Source organism: Scyliorhinus torazame, chromosome 2 (genome assembly GCF_047496885.1).
Source record: "Scyliorhinus torazame isolate Kashiwa2021f chromosome 2, sScyTor2.1, whole genome shotgun sequence".
Taxonomy (NCBI): Eukaryota; Metazoa; Chordata; class Chondrichthyes; order Carcharhiniformes; family Scyliorhinidae; genus Scyliorhinus; species Scyliorhinus torazame.
Window position 1 is genome coordinate 143,290,663 of NC_092708.1, and position 17,366 is coordinate 143,308,028.

Genomic DNA, 17,366 nt, shown 5'->3' on the forward strand with positions numbered 1-17,366 from the left:
TAGAAAACATTTCATTGAAGCATTTGTAATTTTAACATTTTAACACTCTAAACAACCGAGTGGTCCGACACACCCAACAACCTCACAGTAACATACACAACCTCCCCCCGCCCTACCTCCTGATTACCCATATATTAGATTCCCTACGATATGGCCATTGTAATGAGGTACACAGAACATCCAGTTGTTCAACTAGAAAGATGATTTATTAACACACCAGTGGAAAGATAACTAACAGATTACTATACAGACAATAACTACTAAATGAATTCAGTGAATTCTACTGGAACTACTCTAACTGCGACTATCCTCTTGTACGTCCTACTCCAACTGGCGGGTATCTCAAGTCACATGAAGGATATCTGGCACCACCAGCTGGTTGGAGGTCGCATCACAAACTATCTACAAAACTGTGCACAGGCATATCACCACATCGTCCAGTTCAGAATTTGTTCCTTGTTTTGAAACTTGTGGAGCTTTGCAATTGCATGCGGGGGGAGGGGGGTTCCCTGTTTTGGGCCATTGCTGGAGTGACCTGTGGGCCCTGTTTACCTCTGGGGACTGGTATAAGCTTTCTATCCCGACCAGCTTTCTCTGTGCTATGTATTCCGTTATGTTTCTTCCCTCAGGTAACTTGATAATTCTGAGGTTCTGGCGGCGAGACCTGTTCTCCTGGTCTTCCACCTTCCGCTTGAGCATTCCCTGGGCCACCACCAACCTTGCCATTTCTGTCTCGAGTGAGGTGACCCGATCACTCTCGTTGGTGGCCGCTTTTTCCAATTCCCGCAACGTCGCCCCCTGGGTCTCTAACCATCACGCCGTCCTTTCCAGTGCCTCTCTGAAGGGGGCAAAGCAATTACAATGGCGGTTTTTGTTGGTTTAGTGACCAATTTTCGGGTTCAAAGGACTCAAGTTAGATTAGGATAAATGGTCGGCACAACATCGTGGGCTGAAGGGCCTGTACTGTACTGTTCTATGTTCTAAGTTGAAGTTTCCACGAGAGTCCTTTTGTACAACTATTCAGTACATTGCCATGACCGGAGGTCATCTGCCTCCTATCCTGCGCAGCTATGAACTTGTATATGCAACTTTCTATTTCTTCACCAAATTCTTTGATAAATATTGTGAAAATTTGAAGTTTCAGTACAGATCCTTGAAAAACACCACTTGTGACATCTCACCTGTGTATGGACTGTTACCTTTACTTTCCTCCTTCCTTCCAACCACATTTTAGTCCATGTTACAAAATACCCTTTAATTCTGAGGTTCATTTTTGTTAATGATCACTTGTGTGCAACATTATCAACTGCTTGCTCAAGATTTACAAAGATTACATCCATAGACACTGCTCTATCTGCCATGCTCAAATTTATGACAGTACTCAGTCACTATGCCCGATTCTGGTCTGTAGTTGTCTAGTTTCTCTCTCCCAATCTTTTTAATAAATGAAATTACATGTGTCATTTTTCAGTCCAATCTTGAATCAGGAAAGCTTTGGAAGATTATAAAGGCTCAGCGCTGCCGGGGAGTGCGGCTGTGAGAAAAGGGAGGGTGTGGGCTGGTGCTTCTATTATGCACCCTCAGTGGGACAGTCGCTGTGGAGCTGTCTCAGGGAGCTGCTGACCTGTGAAAACTTGCGATGGAGAAATGTTGCAGAGAGTGTCTTGGCAGCACATTCAAACACAAACTTCAGACATAGACACTTTTAAAAATTTTATTTCAGCCTTGACATTTTATCCCACTCTGGATCCAGGTTGCAGCTAAAATGTAAAGGCGCCTGGCCAATTGGCCCGCCAGCCTGTTTGCTAAGTGGAAAAGCAGACGGGCCACCTAAAATTTTGTCCCTTAATGGGCTAAATTGCCTGCTTGATTGTCAGTGGGCACATCTCTGACTCACGCACCCGCCCGCCAACCAAAACAGCGCACTGATGAGCATGACATTGGGACATGTGCCTGACTTCATCTCATGCAATTTCATGCATTTGTGGGTCAGGTGCGTGCCTGCTTGAGCAAAGCAAAATTCTGACCATAGACATATGGAGAAAATGGGCATGGATTTGTGAGACATCAACACATTTAAAGACTGTAGAGAGCAAAGGGAGGTAGGAGGTATGGTGATAGTTTGCAAGGACAAAGGGATTGAGGGTAATTTCTTTTGAGGGGATGATGATGCTGGTTTGGTGGGAGTGGCACACTACTTGAAGAGAGGGAATCATTTACAATAGAACATAGAACATACAGTGCAGAAGGAGGCTATTCGGTCCATTGAGTCTGCACCGACCCACTTAAGCCCTCACTTCCACCCTATCCCCATAACTCAATAACCCCTCCTAACTCTTTTGGACACTAAGGCAATTTAGCATGGCCAATCCACCTAACCTGCACGTCTTTGGACTGTGGGAGGAAACCGGAGCACCCGGAGGAAACCCACGCAGACACGGGGAGAACGTGCAGACTTCGCACACAGTGACCCAGTGGGGAATCGAACCTGGGACCCTGGCACTGTGAAGCCACAGTGCTAACCACTATGCTACCCACTTGTGCTACCGTGCTGCCAATGTCAGCTGAGGATCAATAATCAGGATTTGCAGGTAGCAGTTAAATGGAATTGGGACCCTACTAGGAGGAACAACCAGAATGGAAAGAGTAAACATTTGCTGGAAAGAAAGATGTCAGAGGTGGGAGAGAGAGAGAGAGTGGTTAAGGAGATTGACAGCTGGAGTATTCCCAAATAGAAACAAATGTTTGCTGTTGTAGAACATTCATGAGTTTATTACAAAAATGAATAAAAAGTCATGATCGACTGTTTTAAATAAAACAAGAAAGGGTCAAAGTATGTAATTGAAAGTCTATTTTAATAATATTTTTAAGTGAACACAAAATATTCGCAGCATTCCGAAGCAGGAAGAGCACAAAGATTAGCTATACCAATATCAGGATTGATCAAGCTTCTAGGAAATGAACGAGTGAAGGTGAGTTGTTGGATTGTCAGTTCCTTCTTTCAAGTAAATGTATGCCAGTTTGCCTTGAACCCAACTCTTTACCCATCAATAAAAACTTTACATTCAGCAATTTTCTCAATCTGTTGATTTGTAGCTTACATGACCATTCACTCTAGAACCAACAATTCCTTAAAACTACTGCATGTTCAGTAAAAGGTATCAAACACACCTTGATATATCTTGTATTATATCCTGTAAAATGTTATATTTCATATCATCACAGCTGTTCATTTGTTTTTTTTCATATCAGGCTGATGTTTCTGAGGAAAATGCAAGAGTTGATTTTGTAAAGATTTTTCAAATCTTAATATCTGTCACACAAACTATATTTTTATTTCTTGGACGAAACATTGTTCAAGAGATAAACTTTCGCTACCCACTTTCATCTGATTCAAAATAAAGTGAATGATCAAGAAAGTCCAATAAAGTCAAATATTTCCACACATAATAAGGTAAAAGAAACTGAGACAGACTGCAAGTAACTTATAGAGAGAGTGACTCATTTATTAAAGCACTCTTAGCACAAATGACGTGCTATTTTTGATATTGCTGCATTGCTATCATCCTTGGTCAATCAGACTTTGAAAAATGGCAAATGCCCTTATTTTAAAAAAATTATATTGGAGTAATTTTATGAGTTTGTTCTTCCTTAGAGGTTCCTGCAGGAATTGTGCATTTGCAAAACTGTGTGCGTATGATTTTGTTCCCAATTTGATGTAATGTGTTACTGGAAATCCGTAAAACATGTTTTTCAGTAACGGCATCCTAATAATTCTGAAAGCATTAATAAACAACTCACACCTTAATGAGTGATTGGATTTATAGTCTAGTGTTCACTGCAACTCCTTCCATAGCAAGAGACGCATTCTCAGCAGCTGAACTCATAGAAGCACACCTGGATTTTCTCGAAAGGAGTCGGACTTGTTTCCTGACTTCATCTTTAAACCCACCGCTTTGGATTTTTTGTGTGGAATTGTTATCATGTGGAAGAATTCCCTGGTGCAAAATCTGCTGCGGCAATAATTCTGTTGAGTCTGAATTGCCATTGTTCATAGGCTGCACTGTGGATGTACTGCTTAAGCCAGTACTATGAGTTTTGCCCATGCCAATCTCTCTTTTCTTTATTTGACTACCTTTAGAAGTCTTTGACTTCACCTCAACCCGAAGAGATGCAGCAGAATTATTTTTATTTCTTGTATCAGGTAAAAGACTTGGGAAATGTTCTTGAGATATCCTTACAGGTATTGAAGGTCCAACACTTTGACCTTGATTTACACTTGTTTCATTTTTTTCTTCATTCAAACGAAGATAGCTTAATCCATTTACAGTGAAATCCTCTGTGATGCTTATTGGGTTTTGATCTCTGTATCGTCTGTGAAGCTGACCTTGTTTTGGCTGGAAATAGGTTTGAGTGGTACTTGCTCTTCTCAGTGATGAATGGTAACCAATCACTGGAATAACAAATTGCTGTTGATCTGGCTGAATATTAGGTCTGGAACTCTCAGAATTGGTGGATGTCTCGCTCTTTGTGCCTCTGTTTGATCCCTCATTCCAGGTTAATGGATTATAGACTGCTTGCCCGTCAATTGGACAACAATTGGACTCATGCAGTAGCCAATGGTCAATGCAGTCTTTGTGAAACTAGTTAAAACAAGATAATGCAGAAATTTAAAGTACAAATTTACCATTATTAATGAGACAATGCACTGCTGTAACTGCAGTACTACAAAAATACTAGCACAAAAAAAAAGACTGATTACTTTAAAAACAGCTCAGGATTGGCATTGTATTGTTTGCAACACCAACAAACCAACAACGTAAAGCGATAAAGGAACTGTGACAAGTAAATATTGCTGTATCACACTTCTATTCTCATAGCTGTTTATTTTACTCCAGCTGTCAATTAAAGCAAAAAAAGGTCAGCATGAATATAAATGAATGATGTAAAAGATTATTATCCATCCCCAGTTTCCTGAACTGGGTGGCTTGCTTGGCCATTTCAGAGGGCTGTTAAGTCATAGAATCATGGAATATTTACAGCACAGAAGGAGGCCATTTGGCTCATTGTTACGTGTTAGCCAGGCCCGGTAAGGATGGCAGATTTCCTTCCCTAAAGGATGAACCAGATAGGTTTTTACAACAATTGATGGTAGTTTCATGGTCACCATTTCTGAGACTAGATTATCTTTCAATTCCATATTTTATTAATTGAATTCAAATTCCACAAACTGCCATGGTGGGATTTGAACCCATGTGCTCAGAGTATTAGCCAGGGCCTCTGCATTACTAGTCCACTATGACACCACCTCCCCGAGTAGGTTTATCACTATTGTGTGTAAGAGATTGTGAAAATTGATGCAGCTGGCTTAACAAGGATTGTCATAGTCATACCTGGAACTTGTTAGTAATTTCAATTGGACACCATTAGAATTTCCTTTACCTACTATTTTGCTCTATTAGATACCCCATTCAACAAGAAACCATTCTTTTTTTTCAGAAACAAAAGTTAAGGTACAATAAAATCAACTCAAGACCCTGAAAGCACTACATCCAAAGTACCACCACTGACACACACTATGGCAAGAGCCAGCAAAAGGAGACTTGAAAATAAGCAAGAAGAGAGTTCATAGATGATGCAAAGATGACGGGTGGGTGGAAACTAAGGGGAACATGAGGGGACACACATTGCTGGCAAGGTTGTCAGATGATGTCAGTGCTCTAGTGAAAAATCTCAGGACTCAAATGTCACCAGTCCTCTTTCTAAAAGACAGATGCTTGTAATGATTTAAGTGCATGTGCAGGCTCTACTAATGGTCTCTGGGAATGTATGGCAGATGATGGGCCATTGCAGAGGTCCACTACCCACATGTATGGATGATGAATTGGTTTGCAATGTAAGTCTATCCTGGAGCCTGTGGCTGCTGAAGCCTGATCTGTCATGGAAATCCTGCAAAATAGAACTTCTAAGAATTCTACAGAGGTCTTGGGTACCAGAATGAAGTAGGTTGTCATTTTCAGCATTAATGGGTAATTTGTTGTGCTTCACTGACCTGATTGATACTGCTGCCTGCTTTCTGATGAATCAGCCAATGCTCAATGTAGTGGCCTGCTAGGAATCACACAATGGGTGCGATCTTCTGGCCTTCTTACACTCGCGCTCAAGTGTAATGAGGCCGGTGAATAGCTTGAGAGGCCAAAAACGGGAACCGCGCCAGGCGCCAAAGAGTTCGCGATGCAACCGGCCTGCTCCCATAGGTGAAATCGGAATCTCGCCGTGGCCTGGCGAGAAACCAATTATGACCAGTTAAGCTCTATTTCCATAAAATTAATGAGAGGCCATAGGCCATAGGCCTTATCCTATGGCCTCCCATCATTCAGCGGCCTCTCCAGCAAATGGTCACGCTGGTGCCAATTAGTACTCCTTTTTAAAAACGTGAACCTGGCGGTAGAGCTTCTGTGGGGAGCCGAGGAGGTGAGTAGCCATCTGTGCTCACAGGCAAAGAGCCCGGGGGCACTGGGCTTGCTGCCCCTGTGCTCGTTGGGGGACCCTCCGCAGGGGTGGGCTGCCATGGGAGGGTGGGGGGGGGTGCTGTAAGTGCAACCGGGGGGGGGGGGCAACTACTCGCTGCACCACCATGCCAACCCCTGGATCGTGTGTACTTGTTCCGGGGGCAGCCCTTGTCCCTGCCCGTCTGCCCCCAGGCCACCCATAACCCCTACCGACTGCTGAGGCTTCTGGCTGTGCAGCTGAAGGCTATTGCTGATAGGGAATTGGCAACCGTGGTTAAGTGGGGACTTCACACATGCCAAGACTATTCCCGTGGGTGGGTGGACTATGTAGCATGTGGGAGTCATAGCCTAGCATCCCAATCTGACCGTGATGCCTGGACAGTGTACCTGAGCACTGTGGGAGGCAACACCGCACACGCAGCAAGCCAACATCCGAACACCCAGGGGATGGCACACAGCTCCAGCGACATGGCCACGGCCGGAGGGTGGGTGAGTGTCACAGAGAGGGGGCCAGCGACCGGTCCAGGTGATGTTGTGAGTGGGTGTCCGGGGTACAAGGTCTGGGGCCTGGTGAGGGGGGCCCGCTGCGTCCTGGAGTACGTGGGGAGGGCGTTCCAGGCAGGGTGGTGAGGGGGAATCAATGGGGGAATGGAGGCTCCCAGGGTGCGAGCCACTGCTGTTTGTCAGTCTAACACCCTCCCCCAATGCCTGACTGATATTGAGCACTATGGCAGGGATGTTAAACGCAGAGGTTGCCTAGTGATGCTGGTACAATGCGATGTGGCCAGACGCTGGAGAAGGCGCCAGCAGCAGCAGAATCTGCAGATGCTCGAGGCAGTGGCCCTTGTCCCGGACCCCGTCCCACACCCTGAGGGCCCGGGCGCCCATCAGACTAGAGAGGGTCCCAGAAGGGTGTCCTGCGACGGCCCAGGTAGTACAGCCGCCACTGGTCATTAGAACAAATGACGGACAGTGTGTGCCACTTGGCACCGTGTGGAGGAGGACACCTGCTCCCAGTGGCCTTCAAGGTCCCTGCAGCCCTGAACCTTTATGCCATGGGATCATTTCAGGGCTCACTGGCCACAGCCCACAGGTGTATACGGCAGTATCACGGCATGCCCGGGTGGAAGACTACATCGATTTTGACATGCCCAACAGGATGTCCAGGCAGCAGGTGTCTCCGCCATCTCCGGGATGCCCCAGGTCCGGGGAGTCATAGATGCCACGCATGTTGCCCTGTGCTCACCGGGCCATCTGGGGTGCCCTATGTTAACTGGAAGTTGTTCTACTCCCTCAACATTCAGCTCGTGTGCGACCACCAGATGAAGATAATGTGTGTGTGTGCCCACTTCCCAGGGAGTGTGCACGACAGCTACATCTTAGGGCAGTCGGTCACCCTGCCCTCATCCAGGAGCACCCCAGGATGGCAGTTGGCTCTTGGGGGATAAAAGATATCTGCTGAGGGCCTGGCTAATGACGTCAGTACGGAGGCTGGAGACCGAACCGGAGACCCGCAATAATGAGGTCCATGCACCCACCCGGTCTGACATTGAGCGGTGCGTTGGACTACTCAAGGTGTGGTTCCGATGCCTTGACCTATTTGGAGGCGCACTCCAGTACACCGCACGGCGGTTCACCCGCTGGTCTGCTGGGTCCTCCACAACCTCACACAGCAGCTGGGCGACGAGCTGGAGGTTGGTGACGAGGAACATGGGGCCACCTCAGAGGAGGGGGACAGGGACGAGGATGATGAGGAGGTGCTGGACCAGCAGGGGCTGGAGGATGAGACCGGGGAAGAACATGATGCCCAGCTGGAGGCTGCAGGACAGGTGGCAGCGGTGACGGTCCGGCAAGCCCAGAGGGCCAGGGAGGCCAATTCACCTTGGACGTGGCCTGGTCCATCGTCGCATCCTTACCCACCCACCACCCCCATTTCCCACCCTCCCAGGGTATATGTCACATCACTCCAGGGTGCTGGGATTGTGTCGGCACTGTCAGCGGGTCACTGTCGAGGACAGGGGGATGATGATAACCCGCAGAGAGCAGAGTGCCGGTGTTCCTCAGTCTATGCCATAGACTGACCCCTGCCTGTCCGCTGAGTGAATGGTGGTAATGCATTGGGAAGAAAGTGATAGAAGCTTCCTACTGTTTGGGCATAAGGGTGTTTATTGTTCAATACATGTCGCCACTCTCCCGAAGGTGCAGCAACCCCACTACCTCTTACCCCCTACCTATCCTGTCCCCCCCTCCCCCGATGTCCTCAGTGATCATCGATGTGCTTTGCCCTCCTATCTCTACCACTACGTCGAGGTGTGTCCCTAGGATGCACATCTTAGGTGGAGGCTGCCAGCTGCTTACCTCGCCCCGTGGCCTTCGAGGCCCCTGGCGGGCATCCTCTGGGGAACCTCATCAAGTAACTTCATTGCAGTGTTAATGTAAGCCTACTTGTGACGATAATAAAGATTATTATTATAAAAAGATTATTATTTACAAAGGTCGGCCTGGTACTGGGTGATATTCCCCAGCGATGCAGACATAGTGCCGAGGCCCACAGCCATGGCCGTCACCGACTGTGTGACACCTTGGACACCTTCACTAATGCTGCTGATGTCGTACACCAGGCTCTCCACTGTGGTCGCCACCCTAGCAGTGCTGGCCATGGTGCCACTCATTGGCGGCGCCATCGCCTGCGCCCGTAGCCTCTGGGACTCCTCAAATTGGCTATGGATCTGCTGGAGTGATGCAGACGCCTCCCTCTGAATGACCCGGCCACTCCCTATTATCTCCATCAGTTCTGGGTAACTCTGTTCCAGAGGCTCAGCATCAGGCTGGGGCCCAGCTGGGTCCAGGAGTCAAGCAGACCTCCAACTGCTGTCTCGCCTGGGGGTTCCTGCCTCCACCAGATGTGCACATCAGCAGTGTGGTGCTCACCAGATTGTACCCCAGAAGCTTGTCCACTAACATGTCCCGAGGTGTGTGTTTCTGCGCTGATGGAGGGTGAGGATGACAGCTGTGCCGCGACTATAACAGTTGCATCCTCGCTCTCCTCCGAGGTGTTCTCCTCGGCGCCATCGGCTGCTCGACCTGCGGGAGAATAAACATGTGGTCAGTGAGAGGATCGGCCAGTAAGGCAATCACTACTCACGTTTGACAGGTCCGTTATGGTCCCTCACCTCTGCGGCGTCCGCCAGCCTCCGCGTTGGTGACCGCCCTGTCCTTAGCCACACAAGTCACCTCCAAGCCCTGTTCCTCGAAGTAGGTGGGGTTTCCCAAGTCCGGCACCCCACCGCTAGTCTGGGCCCTCTCCCACCGATTATGGAAGAGCTTTTCCTGAGGAGACACAGAGATGGGATTGTTAGCCACACGTGTGGTTCACAGTTGCGGGGGCGGGGGGGGGGGGGGGAGTGTTAGGGTAGAGGGAAGGTTGGGGGTCACTGGGGAGATGCTCCCCTGGGGAGTGGGACATTGGTGTCTACTCATTTGTGCAGCACGGTGTAGGTCGGTGACCTTCTTCCGACACTGGAGGCCAGTCCTCCTCATCACACTGCCCGAGCTGACTGCTGCCACCTCACCCAGGCAGCACTGGCTGCCTTGTGGCTCACCGGGACCCTTGGGGGAACAGGACATTCCTCCTGGCCTCCACCGCTTTCAGGAGCCTCCCTAGGTCAGCATTCCCGAACCTTGGGGCCGGTCTTCTTGGCGCCATTGTTGCGAGCTGGCTGGGGTTGGCTTAGCAAGTGCAGCCAAAGTGCTGCTCGATGTTGTTAGCAGGGGGCTGGTGAGTGCGGTCCCGGCGAATAAGCTGGCGAGTCTTCATTTGTGGTGAGAAGCCCGTGAGGCCTTGTTAAGTGGACCAATTAATGTTGAATAGTGTTGCCGGCCTCGCTGGGTCGAGCGCCGGGAAACTCGCGACAATTCCTGCTTGCTGGCACACTTGGAAATATTTCCGGAGGATCGTGCCCAATATTTCTATGGACGCGATTCTCCATGGTTCCCGTATTCAAGAGTCAGGGCCCGAGGGGGGCCATGCCCATGAAATGAGGGTGGGGGGGGGGGGGGGGTGGGGGGGGGGGGCTGAAGGCGGGAGAGTGCAGGGCAGGTAAATAGGGGCCTCCGTGAGGTTGGAGGGGTGACGGGTGGGAAGCCTGGAAGGCAAGGGATGCTGCAGTGGGGCATGGGCGGGGAGGGGACCTGAAGAGTGGGGACCCCTCAGGACCCCATAGTGAGGTGTACTCAATTGGGGAGTGTGGGGTATTGTCCTTGTATGTGGGGGGCTGACATTGTCCATGGGTTGGGGTGGACAAGCTCACTTAGAGGTTGGGGCATCCTTTCAAAATGACGGTCCGATCTTGGAGTTCAGCTCCCCAGTGCTAAAAGAATTCTAAGTGTGGGCTAAACCGTTGAGAAACTCCCCAGGGCCCAAAAAAGTGACTAAGTGTCATTGAATCGCGGTGGGGAACTCCCTGAAAAACCTGCCACAATTTAATTAGAAATTGTTTGGGAGAATCGCGCCCAAGATGTGGATCTTAATGTATACTTTGCACTGTCTTCACAAAATATGATAACGATTCAAACATTGTAGTCAAGGAAGAGGAGTGTGTTGCTATATTTATTTGGTTATAAATATGGCGGTCAATATGGTCGCCTTTCTTAATCCTAATTATGTTTCTACTTTCAGAGTCGCCAGGTATCTCTCGATACCGCCACAAGGTTCAACCCGAATACCGATCAAAGAGCCAATACACCAGTTAGTTAGTTTAAAGTCAATACTATTTATTTACACACAGTAAGATCTACTCATGCACGATAATGCTACAAACTAAACTATCTCTAACGCTAACACCTATATTTAACTTCGGGTGTCCACTTAGTGAGAGGATCAATGGCCGTTGTTCGGATCTGAGGCTGTTGGGTTCGAATAGGTAACATGAGTACAGCTAAGGTCGTCCGTCTGGTAGCGAGCGTTGACCTTGAACTTATTTGCTTCTGGTGATGCTGGTGGATGGGTCTCTCTGCTTGAGAGTCGAATCCAAGAGACTGAATCTCGGTCGGGGGTTGGGGCTTCGCGCCCGTTTAGGCGGGCCTTAAACTTGGTCCCAATTAATTGGGCAGCTTCTTGATCACTGCCATCGATCTAAACCAATAAAGGGGCGGGTGCCCTGATGGCTGGGCGTGTCCTAGGTGGCCATTGGCCTTGCTTTGTTTGTGTCTTTCGGTTGGGGTACTGGCGCCGGGACGTCTGCGACAGTATCGGCTACCTGAGTATTAATCCTTTGTTCCTCGGAGATGGGCCATCAATATGTTAATTGACCTTAGAGTTTCGATTCTGTCTGCTGACTGCTTCCCAAATATACATTCAGGCTCTGTGCCTGCTTGATGCTTAGTATTGTCCACATTTCCCTATAGTCTCTGTGAGTGTCCATTTTGTCTTCTGAAAGTGGCCATCCCAGATGGCTACAAGTGTGAAATATTAGATGGGATATACCTCAATACACGTGACAATAAACCCAAATCCAAATTCATAGTGACAGAGAAAATTTGAAAGAAGTTTAGCATCTTTGAAAGTCGGTGAATTGCCATGCCAGGATGAAAAGTATATCCGGCAGATAAGGGCCGGGATTCTCCAATAATGGGGCTATGTCCCCACGCCCGCCAGAAAAAGGGCGCGAATCACTCCGGACTTTTTTCTAAAACATCTGGGGTGATTCTCCATTTTTAAGGGGGCTTGCAGGGCCCCCGGCGTGTGTTGCGTAGCTCCTGCGGGTTCGCGCATGTGTGCGGCAGCCGCCTGTGGCGCTGGCCCCGTAAAACATGGGGGACCCACACAGCGGGCCGGCACGGAAGAAGGTAGGGCTCCCAGATCGAGCGTGCCCACCGATCGGTGGCCCCCGATCGCGGGCCTTGCCGTCGTGGAGGCCCCCCCCCCGGAGACTGATTCCCCCACCCCCCATCAGGACGGCCACCGCAGCCGGAGACACCGAGCTCCTGCCGGGTGGAACCATACATGAACCACGCCAGCGGGAACTCGGTCGGTCGACTGCAGAGAATCACAGGGGGGGCCTCTTTCAACGGCCCCTGACCGGCACTGGGTCGACCGCGGGTGCATGACTATTCTCCGGTCGCCGGTGAATCGTTGAAGCCGTCGCGGGTCCGACGCCCCATTCTCTGCCCCTGCGTCGCCGCAATTGCAGCACAGGGCCTCGGAGAATCCCGGCCAAGGAAAGCAAGGGAGGGACTTCTAGTGGCTTCGACTATTATTTACCAATTCTTACTAGCTACACGTGTGGTATAGAACTGGAGGACTGCTAACATTATATTTTTGTTTAGAAAGGGAGGAACGGATGGATGGAGTAATTACAGGCCAGTCAGGATAACCTCACTAGTAGACAAACTGCTGGAAAAAAGAATGTTTTATTAGGGTTTTCTTTTTATTTAAATCAAAGATGAAAGTGAACATACACAGAAACTTTATACATCGGTTACCATTCACTATTTACATTTGTTACAATTCATATTTCTCTGCAAGTGCCGAGCTTGGACTTGGCCTCCTAATCCCAATTCCCCCTTCCCGATCCCCTCCATTTCTTATCAGTTGCTTCTTCCTTGTTTGTTGGATCATCCAACCTGGACCTGTTGGGGTAGTGTTGTGGTACATATGCTATTTGTTAGTTTTGGTTGGGCTCTGTGCCTCTTTGTTCCTTCCCTCCCTCCTCCACCCCCCCCCCCCCCCCCCCCCGGCCCCCAACCCTCTCTTTGATGTGGTCCTTTTGTGGATCCTCCCTCCCCCTGGCTTATTGGCTGATGGCTACAAACAGGTCTAGGAACAGGTTGGTGAATGACCCCTTTGTTTTATGGAAGTCCTCTACCGACTTCCGGATGGTGAATTTGCTTTTCTCCACTCCGCAGCTTTGGGCGGTGCTGCTGATCGCCAGCCAAGCAGGGTTCTCCGGCGGGCGATTAGGGAGGCAAAGGCAAGGGTGTCAGTCCTCCTCTCCAGAAAGAGTTCCGGCTGTTCTGATATCCCGAAGACTGCCATTTGGGGCATGGCTCCACCCTCATCCCCACAACGATAGACATTGCCTCGAAGAAGGCTTTCCAGAACCTGACAAGTCTGCGGCATGATCAGAACATGTGGGCGTGGTTGGCTGGGCCTCTCTGGTGCCATTCACATTTGTCCTCCACCACCGGGAGGAAACTATTCATTCAGGTTCTGGTTAAGTGAGCTTTCCAGAGTCCCCACCCTATTTCGAAGCCGAGGTCTTCCTCCCATTTTACTCTTGTCTCATCCAGTGGAGAGCATGCCTTTCCCAGCAGATGCCCTTACAGGTCTCTGCAGTTTCCCCTCCATAGGTTGGCCGCATCTAATGGGTCCTCTAATAGTGATTGTTGCGGTGGCCGTAAATATGTCTTTGTTTCCCTACGTACGAATTTTTAAACATGCAGTGTTTTTAATTTGTTTCCCCCGGTCAGTTGGAACATCTCTGTCAGTTCCTCGCGTGTTGTCAGTCTGTTGTCTGTGTAGAAATCCCTAACTGTCAACATCCCCCCATCCTGTCTCCACCTTTTGAAGGTGGCGTTTATTTTGGCTGGCACGAACCTGTGGCTGTTGCAGATGGGGGCCTTAATGGACATCTCAGTTAGACCAAAGTGCTGTTGTAGTTGACTCCATGACCGGAGTGTGGCTATCACCACTGGGCTTGTTGAGCGCCTCGTCAGAGGGGATGGGGGCACTGCCGTGGCCAGGGCCCAGAGGGATGTCCCCGTGCAGGAGCTTCCCTCCATTCTTACCCATTCAGCCTCTAATTCTTTTATCTATGCCTTTACTCTTTCCGCTGTTGCTGCCCAGTGATAATATTTGCAGTTTGGGAGGGCTTCTCGTTCTTTGCAGGACTGTTTTGGGGGTCCTTGGGTGGCGGAAAGCGTCATAGATAGGAGTTATAGAGTTATCGAGTCGTGGTCACACCCAAGGTGCAGGCAGACAGATGGGTGACTGCTAGAAAGGGCAGGCAGTTAGTGCAGGAATCCCCTGTGGCTGTCCACCTCTCTAACAGGTATACTGTTTTCGATACTGTTGGGGGAATAGCCTCTCAGGGGAAAACAACAGCAGCCAGAACAGTGGCACCACAACATGTGAAGGGTAGGACAAGGCATCAATGGCTGATGAGGGAAGTCAAGGACAGCATAAAAGCAAAAGAAAAAGCATACAAAGTGGCGAGCATTAGTGGGAAGCCTTTAATAGTGAGCAGAGGACAACTAAAAAAGCAATAAGGGAGGAGAAAGATGAAATATGAGTGCAAGCTAGCTAGTTATATAAAGGAAGATAGGAAGAGTTTTCTTCAATATATAAAACGTAAGAGAGACAAAAATAGACATTGGACCACTGGAAAATATGGCTGGAGAAAGTACTAATAGGAATCAAAGAAATGGCAGAGGTACTGAATAGTTACTTTGCATCAGTGGAAGACACCAGTGGGATGCCAGAGCTTCAGGGGAATCAGAGGGCAGAGGTGATTTCAGTGACTATCACTAAGGAGAAGGTTCTGGGGAAACTGAAAGGCCTGAAGGTGGATAAATCACCTGGACCGGATGGACTACACCCCAGGGTTCTAAAAGAGATAGCTGAGGAGATTGTGGAGGTATTGGTTGTGATCTTTCAGGAATCACTGGAGGCAGGAAGGATTCCTGAGGACTGGAAAGTGGCTAATGTAAGACCGCTGTTTAAGAAGGGAGAGAGGCAGAAGATTGGAAATTATAGACCGGTTAGCCTGACTTAGGTCATTGGTAAGTTTTTAGAGTCCATTATTAAAGATGAAATCGCGGAGTTCTTGGAAGTGCATGATAAAATATGACTGAGTCAGCATGGCTTCGTAAAGGGGAGGTCATGTCTGACAAATTTGTTAGAGTTCTTTGAGGTAGTAACAAGGATTATTAGACAAAGGAGAACCAGTGGATGTGATTTATTTAAATTTCCAAAAGGCCTTTGACAAGGTGCCGCATAGGAGACTGTTAAATAAGTTAAGAGCCCATGGTGTTAAGGGTAAGAATCTGGCATGGATAGAGAATTGACTGACTGGCAGAAGGCAGAGCGTGGGAATAAAGGGGTCTTTTTCCGGATGGCAGCTGGTGAATAAAGGGGTCTTTTTCAGGATGGCAGCCGGTGGCTAGTGGTGTGCCTCACGGGTCTGTGCTGGAACCACAACTTTTCACAATATACAATAATGATCTGGAAGAAGGAACTGAAGGCACGGTTGCTAAGTACGGTACACTGGGCAGCACGGTTGCATTGTGGATAGCACAATTCCGTACCAGTTCCCGTACCAATTCCCGTACCAGCCTCCCCGAACAGGCGCCGGAATGTGGCCACTAGGGGCTTTTTACAGTAACTACATTTGAAGCCTACTTGTGACAATAAGCAATTTTCATTTCATTTCAATTGCTTCACAGCGCCAGGGTCCCAGGTTCGATTTCGGCTTGGGTCACTGTCTGTGCGGAGTCTGCACTTCCTCCCTGTGTGTGCATGGGTTTCCTCCAGGTGCTCCGGTTTCCTCCCACAGTCCAAAGATGTGCAGGTTAGGTGGATTGGCCATGATAAATTGTCCTTAGTGTCCAAAATTGCCCTTAGTGTTGGGTGGGGTTACTGGGTTATGGGGATAGGGTGGAGGTGTTGACCTTGGGTAGGGTGCTCTTTCCAAGAGCCGGTGCAGACTTGATGGGCCGAATGGCCTCCTTCTGCACTATAAATTTTATGAAGTTTGCAGATGATACAAAGATCTGTAGGGGGACAGGTAGTATTGAGGAAGCAAGGGGACTGCAGAAGGATTTGGACAGGCTAGGAGAGTGGGCAATGAAGTGGCAGATGGAATACAATGTGGAAAAATGTGAGGTTACGCATTTTGGAAGGAGAAATGGAAGCATAGACTAAATGGGGAAATGCTTAGGAAATCAGAAGCACAAAGGGACTTGGGAGTCGATTCGCTTAAGGTTAACGTACTTCTCAGGCTATATAAGGCTCTGGTCAGATGTGCTGGCCTTGGAAAGGGTCCAGAGGAGGTTCACAAGAATGATCCTTGGAATGAAGAGCTTGTTGTATGAGGAACGATTGAGGACTCTGGGTCTGTACTCGTTGGTATTTAGAAGGATGAGGGGGATCTTATTGAAACTTACAGAATTCTGCGAGGCCTGGATAGAGTGGACGTGGAAAGGATGTTTCCACTTGTAGGAAAAACTAGAAGCAGAGGACACAATCTCAGGCTAAAGGGACGATCCTTTAAAACAGAGATGAGGAGGAATTTCTTCAGCCAGAGGGTGGTGAACGTGGAACTCTTTGCCGTAGAAGGCTGTGGAGGCCAAATCACTGAGGGTCTTTAAGACAGAGATAGATGGGTTCTTGATTAATAAGGGGATCAGGGGTTATGGGGAGAAGGCAGGAGAATCGGGACGAGAAAAATATCAGCCACGATTGAATGGCGGAGCAGACTCGATAGGCTGAGTGGCCTAATTCTGGTCCTATGTGCTATGGGTTCTTGCCCCCACTTTCCTCACTGCACAAACACCACAATCAATTTTTCCACTGAGTTGAAAAAGGCTTTGGGGATGTAGATCGGTATGGATCTGAACAGGAAGAGGAGCCTGTGCAGTATGTTCATTTTGATTTGATTTGCTTTGATTTGATTTGATTTACTGTCACATGTACCGAAGTACAGTGAAGAGTATTTTTCTGCAGCCGAGGAACGTGCACAGTACGTACATAGTAGACACAAGAATAATCAACAGAGAACATTGACAAATGGTACATCAACAAAATAGTGATTGGTTACAGTGCGGAACAAGGGGCCAAACAAAGCAAACAAAGCA

General features: G+C 48.6%; 1 protein-coding gene across 2 annotated transcripts in view; it reads right to left on the reverse strand.

Moving 5' to 3' along the window:
- Positions 1-3,485: 3,485 nt before the first annotated feature.
- Positions 3,486-17,366, reverse strand: part of zswim2 (zinc finger, SWIM-type containing 2) — a 129,700-nt gene continuing 115,819 nt past the window's right edge. For both annotated transcript variants that reach the window (XM_072477852.1, XM_072477861.1), the window contains exon 10: positions 3,486-4,643. In XM_072477852.1, coding sequence (XP_072333953.1) covers positions 3,822-4,643 — 822 coding nt within the window. In that variant the 3' untranslated portion in view covers positions 3,486-3,821. The remainder of the gene's footprint in view (positions 4,644-17,366) is intronic.